The 12,097-nt window shown below is 36.3% G+C and overlaps 1 protein-coding gene across 12 annotated transcripts in view; it reads left to right on the top strand.

The window, feature by feature from the left end:
- The window catches only part of NBEA (neurobeachin), a 512,894-nt gene that overhangs the window by 224,914 nt on the left and 275,883 nt on the right, over positions 1 to 12,097 (top strand). For 11 of the 12 annotated variants that reach the window (XM_074567614.1, XM_074567653.1, XM_074567643.1 and 8 more), the window contains one exon: positions 3,136 to 3,263. In XM_074567614.1, coding sequence (XP_074423715.1) covers positions 3,136 to 3,263 — 128 coding nt within the window. Of the gene's footprint in view, positions 1 to 3,135; positions 3,264 to 10,339; positions 10,347 to 12,097 lie in introns of those variants that run through there. The other variant, XM_074567663.1, reaches the window with a different exon arrangement.

The following is a 12,097-nucleotide window of genomic DNA, read 5'->3' as shown; positions in this document are numbered from 1 at the left end:
AAGTATGTTAAAATTAAACTGGATCACTAATCTTTTTTTCAGTTTTTTTTAGTTATTTTAACCAAAGCCATGATCTTATTTTTTTCACAAGCATCGTGAAAGTTTTTGTCCTGGAGTCAAAAAAAAACTTCAGTTGCAAAATTTGGAATTTGAACTCGGCAGTAGTTGCACTCTGAGTAGTAACTGAAATTAGCAACAAAAAACTTATGTGGAGCACAGTATCAGAAATGTAAATAACTTAAAATCTAATCAACCCAAGAAATGTCTTTAGGACTTTTTTCCTTTTTCTACCCCCTTCCCAAGAAACAACTAAAACTTTATTTTGATAATAGAGAATTTTTGGTTTCCTCACTTCGTATTCATTGTGCTTTAACTTTTATGAGGTTAAAAATCAGAGTCGTTTGTGGGGTCAGAGAGCATGAAGTAGAAGCTCACTTATCTAAGCCTTCCCTTATAGCAACTGCATAGGAAAAGAGCTGCTTGTGGCTCCAGACTGAGCAGAGAAAAGTGACCAGGAGGATGATCTTGGACTTTTTAGACATTTAATAGTCTTGATCTGGAGGCAGAGGTTTGGCCTGGAATGAGGTTGGGAAGGTAGCATACTCGGGACTGGGACAGTGTGTGCCCCCACCTCTCTGCACTGTCCTGTGACCAATTCAAGCAATAGGTAGTAAGAACTGTCCACAGGGTTTTTTTTTTATTATTTGGGGTTTTTTCTCACAGTTTTAGGAGTATTTCTTTCAATCTGATGTTGCTACTGTGCTCTTTCAGTCCCTCCCGTCCCAGTTTATCATTTTATAAATATAGAAATTATATATAATTATATATAATATATATAATTTATTTCCTGACATGTATTGCCTTTAATATGCAAAATAATAAATTTTGAATTTGAAAGCTATGAAGAGTTTATTTGCCTTGAATGTCTACAAATGGAAAGGAAAAACCACGGTATTCATTCTTTACCAAAAAAACCCCAAAGACTCTTAATTCAGTCATGAAAACTGTTTACATTAATCCCTACAGAGTTCCCTAATGATTGCAGGATGCGTTATAAGGTATAATAGGTGTTAGAAACAACTGTAGAATCAGATCAGTCTCTCTCTTTTGCTGGTCTGTGTGCATGTGTGTGGACAGAAAAGGCGGCAGATGGGCTACCTGCTTCCCTGAAATGTTTTTTTGGGTGTCCCTATGTATGCTTTTTTCCTTAATTTTGTTTGTTCTTTTTAAAACTGAGGGACCAGAACTCCAGTCAGTTTTCAACATGTAAATGCAGCAGGGATTTACATGAAAGAAAAAGGATTTTATTTTTCTTTCTTCTCTATTTAAATATTAATTTCTGTCCTTTGATACGCTTTTTTTAAACAGTGCTAAACTTTGATCTCATATTTTCACAGAATACTGTTCCCAATTACCCATGAATAGATCTATAATATACAAGATTCTTTGGCTATCCATTTGATAACAAGTTGTTTATTAATAGCTCATGCAAGGTGTAAATTAATAGCACATCCACACCTCCCACATTACTTGGTTCTTAAATAAAAATTTATCTTCATTAAAAAACTTTTGAACTTGAGATGTTTTCAGTTGTACGTAAAGTTTTCAGAGTTAAATGAACTCTAAAATTAGGCCTTTTAAACCAATTTACAGTGAAAACATGTTTTAAAACATGGTTTAGAGAAGTCTGGATTAATTAAGTAGGCTTTTTGTCTCTAGCAGCAAAAGCTTGGGGTAGATTCATGTTGCAAATTCAAAACTCTGAGCTAGTCACATGCCTTTCAACTATAGTCACTAGAGGCTTTAGCATAGTGAAATTCACTTCAACTAATCACCTAAAACGAAGGCTGGTGATACGAATCCCTCCTTTAGAATATTAGAAAATCAATAGCTGAATTTGAAATGAGAAAGCAGCACATTGAAAGAAAATAAGCTATAGGAATTCAGTAAAATAATTTTAAGCTAATGAAGGAAAACTTCCAATTTGTTTAAAATGTCAGCTTTCTTTTTTAAATACAGGGATCTTCATGTGATCTGAATTGAAAAGTCCACATTTATTTGGCGCTTATAGATAGTAGATACAGTATAAAATTTAAATGTCGTTGTTCGTTATCTTACATTATGTCAATAAATGTAACTTCTTCCTATAATTGTGCTTTTAAATGCCAATAACATTTTGATGCTGTAATTCGAGCACAAAAGGAAACCCCTTCAGCCACCAGCAGTCTGAAAAAGAACAGCAAAAATTCTTGGTAGACCAGAATATGCATGTAATTTTATTTTTATTTTTAAGTAATAATTCACTTCTTGGAGATTAAACAGCAGGTTTTTAATCTTGGCATAAGAGTTTCAGAGAGCACAAGTGTTATGCCCTATCAAGTTTTAAAAGGGAAGAAGGACTCCTAAGGGGTACGATCCTTAGCACACTGCTGACATTTGCATGCTTACTGCTAGGTTGGTATCCTCAGACAAAGGAATGTTATTTCTGGTTTTTAAGAAGCAAACAGAAGTCACAACACCTCTTCGCATTGTACAAGTAGAAATTAAGGAACATGCTCAAAGATTGCATAGTCTCAGCAGGCAGAGAAGTATAAACACAAAGGCGAAGGGATTTAACTGGGATCATGTTCCCTCAAAGTTGAAGAAAAGAATATGGGGTTTCTTGATACCTGTGCTAGAACGCTTTCTTGTACACTCTCTTGTCTAGCATTGCAATGTCAGATGTTGTTGTTTGAAAGCTTGAACAAAAAAGCAAGTTACTTTTGATTGCTTTGGGTGAATAAAAAATTCTCTTTTCAAGCGTTCAAATGTATGTAAAATGATGAGATGCGTATAAGCTGAGATAGGTGAAAAAGACATTTGAGTATCTGACATTCTTATCATGTTTGAAAATAAGAATTTTACTAGGTTTGGAGTATTCTGTAAATGCTGTAGAATTTATGGGGCTGCTACACTGCTGACTGACATGACATTTGCATTTACTTAAAGCCATTTAAACACTGTAAAGTTTATTCAAATTATGGTCATCCTCTGTTCGAAAGAAGTTACAGCAACTTTTTAAAACAGGTACGATTTCACATTATTTAACTTCTGTTGTTAAGTGTTCTTCCAAACATTGTCTCTGTTTTTCCACAGTATCACTGCAAAGCTTGAAAGAGCTCTGGAAAAGGTGGCCCCCCTCCTGAGAGAAATATTTGTTGACTTTGCCCCTTTCCTATCCCGAACATTGTTGGGCAGTCATGGACAAGAGCTGCTGATTGAAGGTACCGTTTCTGTTGTAAAATTATATTGGTTTAACAATTTGTCATTTGGTAAGAACAATGATTCATTTTCACAAGACTTTATATAACTATTTTTGATGAATAAATTAATCAGTTGTTAATGTGTTGTGCTTTCACTTCCTTGCATTTAAATTCATTTATAGAATTTCAATGAACCCCTTCTTTGCCCTAAATGAGATGCTGTTTAAAGATACACTTTGTCATCCTGGAACACAAAAGCCTCTCTGTAATTTGCGTTTTCCTCCTCAGAATAATTGTATTAGTATAAGTCCTTCAGCATGTCTTTGGGAAACTAGTGAAAAATATAATGAAAAAGTGTAATCAATTCCTGTGGAAGACAGTAAATTGAAGACTGTGCTCCAACTTTATTGATACATGCATCTAGATTTGGACACTATTTGCTTAGGTGGGTCAGTTGGATTCACACAGGCAGATAAACAGTTATCTCTAGAGGGGAATAAAAAGAGATGTTTTTTTTAAAGAAAAGTATCCTTCAACACTTTCAAGGACTTTTATGGGGTTTTATGTGTAGTTTTAACCATTACATGGTTACAAAATTTGGGGAAAATAATGAACCCTCGTAAATGAGGCAATGAGTAGTGCAAAAATTATTCAGGAAGTGCAAATGCGGCAAGCTCATGCAGAAAGTAATGAAATCAATGCCAATACAGTTAAAATAGTGATGGGGGAATGTGCATGAACATGCACTGATCCCACATCATATATCCAGAGGAACATGTTCAGGCAAGTAAACTTTTTCCTTCCAGAATTGTTCTTACACACAATATTGCTGTTTAATGAGAGGTTTATGCTTGGACTTGATGATCTTAAAAGGCCTTTTCCAACCTAAACAATTCTGTGATTCTATGAAAAAGTCTCATTAAAGCAAAGCTTATAACATGTGAAGGTCTACACAGAAAAAACACAATTTTGTGTTCAAATTCTAAAACTCCTCCTGTTATACATGTGTTTGAACTAAATATTAGTGTACAGTCTTTTTATGGTCTCAGTTGTTATACCCCACAACATGGACCCTCTTTTATTCTTAGTGCTAGAAATATTTGCGTCTTCTAACTGAAATCTTCTAGATAGCCTTTTCCTTTTTTTTGTCTAATTATTGTTTAATAATGTTGTTGTTTAATAATACCAAGGAATGGTATAGTAGCTTAGTAATTATCAGAATTTTCGGGGGTTTTTTAATAGTGTTTATTTTATGAATAAGTTGCAGTTATCAATGACACCTGAAGTTAATGGTCTGAGATGCGTATTGAGAACATTGAGATAGCTGTGAGATATTTGGTGGATTCCATTCTGAAGTCTTTTATTTCAGTGAAGTTGATTGCAAAATTTGTAGCAGTGTTATCCTTTTCTGTTTGGCAACTGATTAATTGCACTAGATTATTTATACAATACAAATGAAATTGTTTCACCTAAGCTCTTTTATAGATTAAAAAAATTTCTTCACTGATGCTGTTCTGACTTTGTCTTTGGTTCAGATTCATGGTGTGAACAAGGCTCCAATAGTTCCCAGCATATGACAAAGAGTGAATAGCTAGAGGCCACAGGAACCTCACAACTATATGGCAGTATGAGTTTATCTCATTGCCTGTCCAGACAGAGACATGGTTTTGTTGACTGTTGCCTTCTTCTGATACCCATTTGGACTACTGTTCCAAATTTGTCCCATCTGTGACTCAGCCATCCAATTCAGCCTCAGGAATCAATGTTTATGAACCAAACATCGAGTTCCAAAATAAGTGCTCTCCTTCCCATCACGTTTCCCTAACGTTATGTCTAACCTTCTCTTCAGTCGCTGTCTTCTTTCTGGTTTCTAAGAACTAGTTCTTTCTTCCCAAGATATTGAAATAGCAATCTGTAAAGAAAAAAAATCCAAACACATCTCAGAATTTTACACTGCATGCCTCAGGTCCTGAATTTCTGTTTGCTCCCACTAAAATAGTTGGGCTTTTTTTCTTTTTAACAGAGAACTCAGCTGATTTTATAGTCTCATGTACAGCTTGTCTTTCTTCATTGCCTGTATGAGACCCTTGATCTTAACCAAACTGAATTCTTGCCTAGTTAAGTTCCCTAAGCATACTGATGAGAGAGCACAAAGGAAAAAGGAAAAGAGAAAAATTCATTTTAGTACTTCTAAAACAGGTTAATTATGCAAACTTTGCAGAATATCTGATGCTTTGAAATAGGTGTTGTTAATATAAATTTGGAAATATGTATATGACTTAGTTATGATTTCACCTCTTTGTAGTAGTTGAGCTGTCTCAAACTTTTGGTGAAAAGTCTTGCAGTTGTACCATGCCACCTCATTTTCCTTTAGCTTGTATCATCATTTTGTCTCATGGAAGACTGGCTGATTTATTCTTTGAGGAAATTATGTGTAACGTCTAAGCAATGGCTTCTTAACTCTTGAGTGGAGCTGAAATGAACTGGCTGCAATCATCTGGTCAGTCTAGACCAAAAACTTGGTCCGCTCATATTCAAAATTGTTAATTTTTCACATTTGTTCGTGTAAATTACAAAATGTGACTTGTAGCAGAGGAACTTTATCAAGCAGTAATCTGACATTACAGAACATATTTATTGGTAAAAATCTTCATCTGTTTACTTACTGAAATAGTACTCATTTTTGCCCCTTTTTCTACACCAGTTCTTTCTTCAAAGGTATCTTACTATATTCCAAATATTTCAACTTCCCAGAATAAGTGTCCTCCATGATAGGTTTAAAAGGACTGATTTGCAATCGAATGCAAATCGTTTCAAACAGAGTATACCAAAACCAGCCCAACACTACTGTGGCTCATCAGCTGAGGTTCTTTCAGTGCCTCAGAGAGCAGAAGTTGCAAAGGTTAAAATTTTCCGCATAGAATCTAATTGGAAACAAACATGCAATATGTGTAGGTCACATATTTAAGCCTAGCAATGCTCTTTGTGGAGTTCCATTTAACACTTGCACAGATATGTTTTCACTAACTCTAGTTTCCATATGGTCTGCAAATTCCCTCCATGTAAAGTGCATTACAACATTCTAGCTTTTAGGTGAAAATGTTACAGGCAAGTGTAATCTGATCTGTATCTGAAAGAAAAGTTATATCCTCTTTTTGTCAAGCACAGATGGGTAAAAGTATTTTCACTACAGCTATTCTTGGAGTGTCCTGAACTGTTACAATAGGTCCGGGATCGATAGTCACATACAATTCTTTCCCTTCTCTTTAGTGAGGTACCAAACAAACGTTACCAATGCTTTTCATTTTCCTATATCATTACCTGTGTAGAAGGTCAGCCAGGTAGCCCTTCTCCAGGAGATCTTAGAATTCTTTGGCATACATTTGATATGTTTCTGATACACACACAATTCAAATCAGATGAAACAGAAAACATTTTTGTGCTGATAGGAGCAGAATCTGTTTCTCCTCATTAACTCACCACATGGCCCTATGAAAATATGCAGTAGAAGTGGTGATGGACTAGCTTTGTATGGTATGTGAGAGGAAGCTTCTTGAAACAGTTGAAAAATTGCCCAAAACATTCCTTCAGAAGCCACAGATAGAACTTGGATGCTAAATGGCACTACTTTAAAAAGCTCCCAGGGACCGCAAGTGTGGCATCATTGTGGCATCTACCGATACTGTCACAATTCATTTCTGATTTACTTGAACAATTCTGAGTTTTGTATTAGGAAAAACAGGGCAACCATTCTCCTAAGATACTGTAGCAATCTGGAAATCCCTTATACTTTCTGGAAAAAAAAAAAAAAAGTACTTTTTTGGTGCTTAACATGGCCCTTGGCTTTCTCTTAGAAACTTTTCAGAACCTTTGTATTGTTGTGCCCAAGAGCACAGATGCTATAAAGCAGAGAGATTGCATGCTCGCATGCTCTTGCAGAACTTTATTTTCCTTCTGGTATTGTTCTCTCATTCTTTTATCTCACTCTGCCACATCCAAAATACTTTTATTTGTGCGTCCTGCCTTGTTTTCTTTCAACTAATCAGACTTTCGGTAATTGCTTACCAATCTGTAGCAAAGCATGTAGCCAACATTCTGAACAAAATAAAAAAATGACTAAATATTAGCAAGTAAGAGAGAAAGGGGATAAAAAAAATAATGTTATGATTTTAAAATTTGCATTAACTGGAATTTAACAGCACATAAGTAAAAACTGAAGCTATTCATATTGCTGAAATTTGTATGAGCCACTTTTGGATCCTACTTCAGTATTTTTATTAACAGCCTTGAGTATGGTGCAGAATTGTTCCTGGCACAGCTAAGTGCTTAGGCAGAGGTATACAAGATGAGAAGCAAAGGCATTCTACCGGAGATATGTTGAATCATTTTATGGAATAACCGAAACTCAAGAAAAAGCCAAATTTCAATGCAGCCAAATGCTGAGTTCAACCTCTAGGAACGAAGAATATAGACTATACCTAGAGGGTAGGAGATGAGGGACGAAGCCACTCAAAGAATGTAGGGATTGTTATAGCAATTAACATACTCTGGGCTCTCTTAGCTCCATGCTGAGGCAACAAAGACTTGTCCAATACTTGGATGGCTAGGAAGAATAGATGAGGAAGTGATTTAATTTCTGTGCACAACTTCAGTAAAAGTCCTACCATCTGCTTCTATAGTCAGCACTTCAAGACTGATATGCACACACTGAACAGGGAACAAAAGAGCAGGGCACAAGAGCGATTGATGGATGGGAGATAAACTCCGTGAAGTACAATGTAAGGAGCTTGATTTGTATGACGTACTGAAAAGAAGAGATAAAAAGAAGTTAGATACTACAGGATTTCTTAGCCTTTCTACCAACGGAATGCCTAATGAGGGTTAATAACTTTGGAAAACTTTGTTGGGGTTTACCGCCAAGTATCAAGATCAATGTTACTTGTAGTTTTTATGGCTGTTCCAAATATTCTTTCTAAATAGTCTTCAATCCAGCTTCTCAAGAAGAAAAATGTCATGTATTTCCTGAAAGGTTTTGTGAATGGTTTCTTTGGGGCCTGTGAATCCCCGTTTCCTCTGTGCCATACCTTGCAAGGAATGGTAGTCTGCATTAACCTTAATTTGCTCTAACATTGCCATCACTGCATTTGTTCACATGGTCATAGACAGGATATACTTGAGTGTTGGCTAGCCACCTGCAGGAATCAGTTAAAAAAGTGGGTTTTCCTTGCTCTGCAGTTAACTGCCTCTTCTCCCAAGTAAATAATGACAGGACCAGAGGAACTGGTCTGAAGTTGTGGCAGGGGAGGTTTGGATTAGATATCAGGAAGAATTACTTTACTGAAAGAGTGGTCAGGCACTGGAACAGCCTGCCCAGGGAGGTGGTTGAGTCACCATCCCTAGGGGTATTTAAGGAACGTCTGGATGTGGCACTTCAGGGCATGCTCTAGTGGCAGAGATTGTAGGTTGTTTGGTTGGACTTGATGATCTTAAAGGTCATTTCCAACCATGAAGATTCTATGACTCTATGCACCTCAACTGCAGATGCAGTCAAGAATATATCATCTTCCCTTGTGACATCAAAGATGGTCATTGTTCAAGTCTCTGTATTAAATAAGCCTTTCTTCCAATTTTTTATGCGTGTTTTTGTGTGTGTGTGTATATAAACAGATTTTTATTTTTTTAAGAAATTCGTTAGTCATTACCTTGAGGCTCATTTTAGTATGAGGCATTTTGTGCTTTCTCTGCATGATGAATTTTGTCCATTCATAAGTCTTATATAAGGCTCATGCCAGCTGTAGTTTTGTCCCAAATTTCAGAGAGCCCATGTAAGTGGATGAATGTGTAGCCATACATATACTTTAATGTAATTTCTTGAGGCCATGAGACTTACGTGATCACACTGGGTGAGGAGGATCACCTTTTACTCCCGTGATAACTTTTTAATGTGTTGGCCAGTTTCAGACAGTGTTATAGAGGCTGCTTAAAAGATGCTATTTTTACACAATATTCATGAATATAGGTATCCGTTTAAAGAAAGGATACACTATAATGTCTTGGCTGAGGAAACAGTTACATGTGCATTTCTTAATCAGCTTCAATATTTGCTCTGCATTATCATTTGGGGTAGGTCATCATCGAGTAGTAAATAAACGGAAAACTTAAAAGTAACTCCAAAAAATCTCATCTGGTTCGTTTGCAGCTGTGTAATATACTGTGTTGGTACAACACTACGCATATTGCAGCGCAAGGAACAGGAAAGCAATTGATAAAGCAGGACTGAGAGAGAGAGCGAGCAGTAGGAATTCAACCCTATTAAACATCAGAGGATCCCTGTTAGAAACCAAGGTGAATATTAAAAATGCTTCTGCGGGGAGGAGGTTATGCAGTGGTCAGGCTAGTGTCACTTGCAGTATGTGTCTCACTGGACGTGGTCACACCGGTCAATCAGGGTCAGGGGTCTTATGGATTGTTTGGTTTATACTGGGGCAGGAACTCTGAATTGGTTTTCAAGGCTAAGGAGTTCATAATGTATTTCTTCTCTGCCGTGCCACCTCCCTCTCCTTTCTTTCCATGCGCCCTGGGTGTCTCAGTGTACATTCTTCTATGTCTAGTAAGAGGTTATGCTGCAGGCTTAGCACGGTGCAGTTAAAGGCAGTGAATTGCCTGACCCAATGCTCTGGAAGACAGATTTTCTTAATTTGTGGTAGTAGGAATCCTGTTCATAGATTTCTTTTTATCTTTCACTGTAAACACCTGCAAAAAGAATCCAGTGAAATCGCACTACTGTCCGAAAACAAGCTCTGCTTAGATAATGAGATTGGAACAATAATGAGTTACAGATAATGCTTTTCTTCAGTAAGTTTAAAAACATTCATCATCAGTAGCAATACACTGAATAACTTTTTATATTGTTACAAGCTTTGAGTGTTGACTTGCACTGGATGTTTTTTTATGTATTTTCCTTTTTTACTTTATGAATTTCTGCAAGTAATTTGCAAGATTTGGTTTTTACCATGAAGAAAACAATAGATAATTTTGAAACAGGGCACAAAAACTCTTGAAGTCCTCCAATGGATATAATTTAAAAAGCTGCTGCTGATTGAAATCCTGCCTGAACGTGTTCTAATCCCTTCATAAACAGGAAAAAAAAAGTTCATTAATTTCAAACTGCTATTTATAGGCTTGTAAGAAATTTGTTGTAAGAAATTCTCTATCTATGATTAGCTCTTAGTGTCTTACTGAAAAGCTCCACAGTATACTCATGTTTCTCCAAACACTTGGGGACTGAAAGTGTTTCTTACTGAAAAACAGCAATGAGTCAGATACACATGGAGACGGAAAACACCACCGGTTTTCCAGAAGTCTGGATGGTAGAAACAACGAAACAATGAAAGGTTAAATGGATGTTCAAGTCTGCCTATTTATTTACACGTACTCCGGCAGAGTCAATGTTCAAAGCTTTACAACTTCCACACTGTTTTTCAGAATATGCTACTGGTGACTGTTCCTCCTAGAGGAACTGAAGAGCAGATGCTGCAGCAGAAGTACCTCTTATTTATCCCCAGTGAAATATTCAAACTTCAATGACTTCAAACTTCAAATCTTCAAACTGTAATGACCCCCACACCAGTTACAGAACATTTCTCTTTCATGTAATATTGCTTTATGATACCTTTAAAGGGATATCGTTACAAACACCAGAAAGTGAAGAGGGATACACATTCATTTGATTTTAAAGATTTAACTCTTGAATTACTGAAGTTCCTGTGTGCAGAAGTATGTTCTGAACAGATGTTTAACATGGCAGGAAACATATAGATCAGAGATCCAGATAGCAACTAGGAAATGCATAGCATCTGGCACCTTTTTGAAAGTAAACCTGCCAATAATTAATTACACATATGAGACACTTTATCCCTGTCTAATGAATTGGACACTTACTAAGATGTATTAGACTACGTAGCAGAGGTTAACTGCTCATGCCCTCTCCTTTGTCTTTGGCTTGTGTGGTCCCAGCGTAACTTAAGGGTAGAAATTGTTGTTGGCACTCAGATTATATGTCCTTGATTATGTTATTATTGGTACATTAATTAATAATCAAGACATCTTTACAATCCAACATGTATGGAGATCCCATTAGGCAGAAATTGGGGTGGTTCTGTTACTTTGCCAATGGAGAAAAAAATAACTGAAAATACAAGACTGTTTGTAAAGTTTAGAATCAACTACGTCTATTCAACAGCAGTGGTTAAGAGAGCGCAGCAACAAAAAAGAAAACCAAACATGTCCTCAGGAAAACAAAAGCTGGCAAAAGTGTAAAGTAGTCAGGTTTGCTGAAAAGAAGGTCTGAAAGTTATCCTTGAAAATGCAGAAGCCACTAGATATTTGAAGTTACTAAATTACTGTGGAGAGTGCTACTATAAAAATTACATTATTAGAAATGAAACAATACCGACTGCTGTTCTTTTAAGGCACATAAAAAAATACACAGAATACTGGAACCTTTAAAGAGCAAGAAAAGTAGTTGTTTCTGGTCCTTAGGTCCGACTTACATTCAGCAGTATTGGGCACTTTCTCAAAAGTTTCTTTTTGAAGTGAGTGGCTTGTATTCTAGTTGCAAGCCATAAGGCCTAGAAAGGACTGGTCTTTTGCCTTAAATCTCTAGAAGAATTCCTTCCCTGATGACTTCGTACTCCTCCTTTGTCCTAATACCATCCACGTCAGATGTCCCTCTATATTCCTTCTTGTTCTAAGTCTCAGCTTTCATGGAAAATAATTTTCTTTTTCCTTTTTTTTTTTTTTTTTAAATAAGTTTGCCCCCTACAACAAAAGGAGTAGCAAGAGGTCTATTTAAT

This window comes from Larus michahellis, chromosome 1 (assembly GCF_964199755.1).
Source record: "Larus michahellis chromosome 1, bLarMic1.1, whole genome shotgun sequence".
Taxonomy (NCBI): Eukaryota; Metazoa; Chordata; class Aves; order Charadriiformes; family Laridae; genus Larus; species Larus michahellis.
Note: the sequence above shows the minus strand (reverse complement) of the source record. Positions and strands in the feature narration are given on the sequence as shown.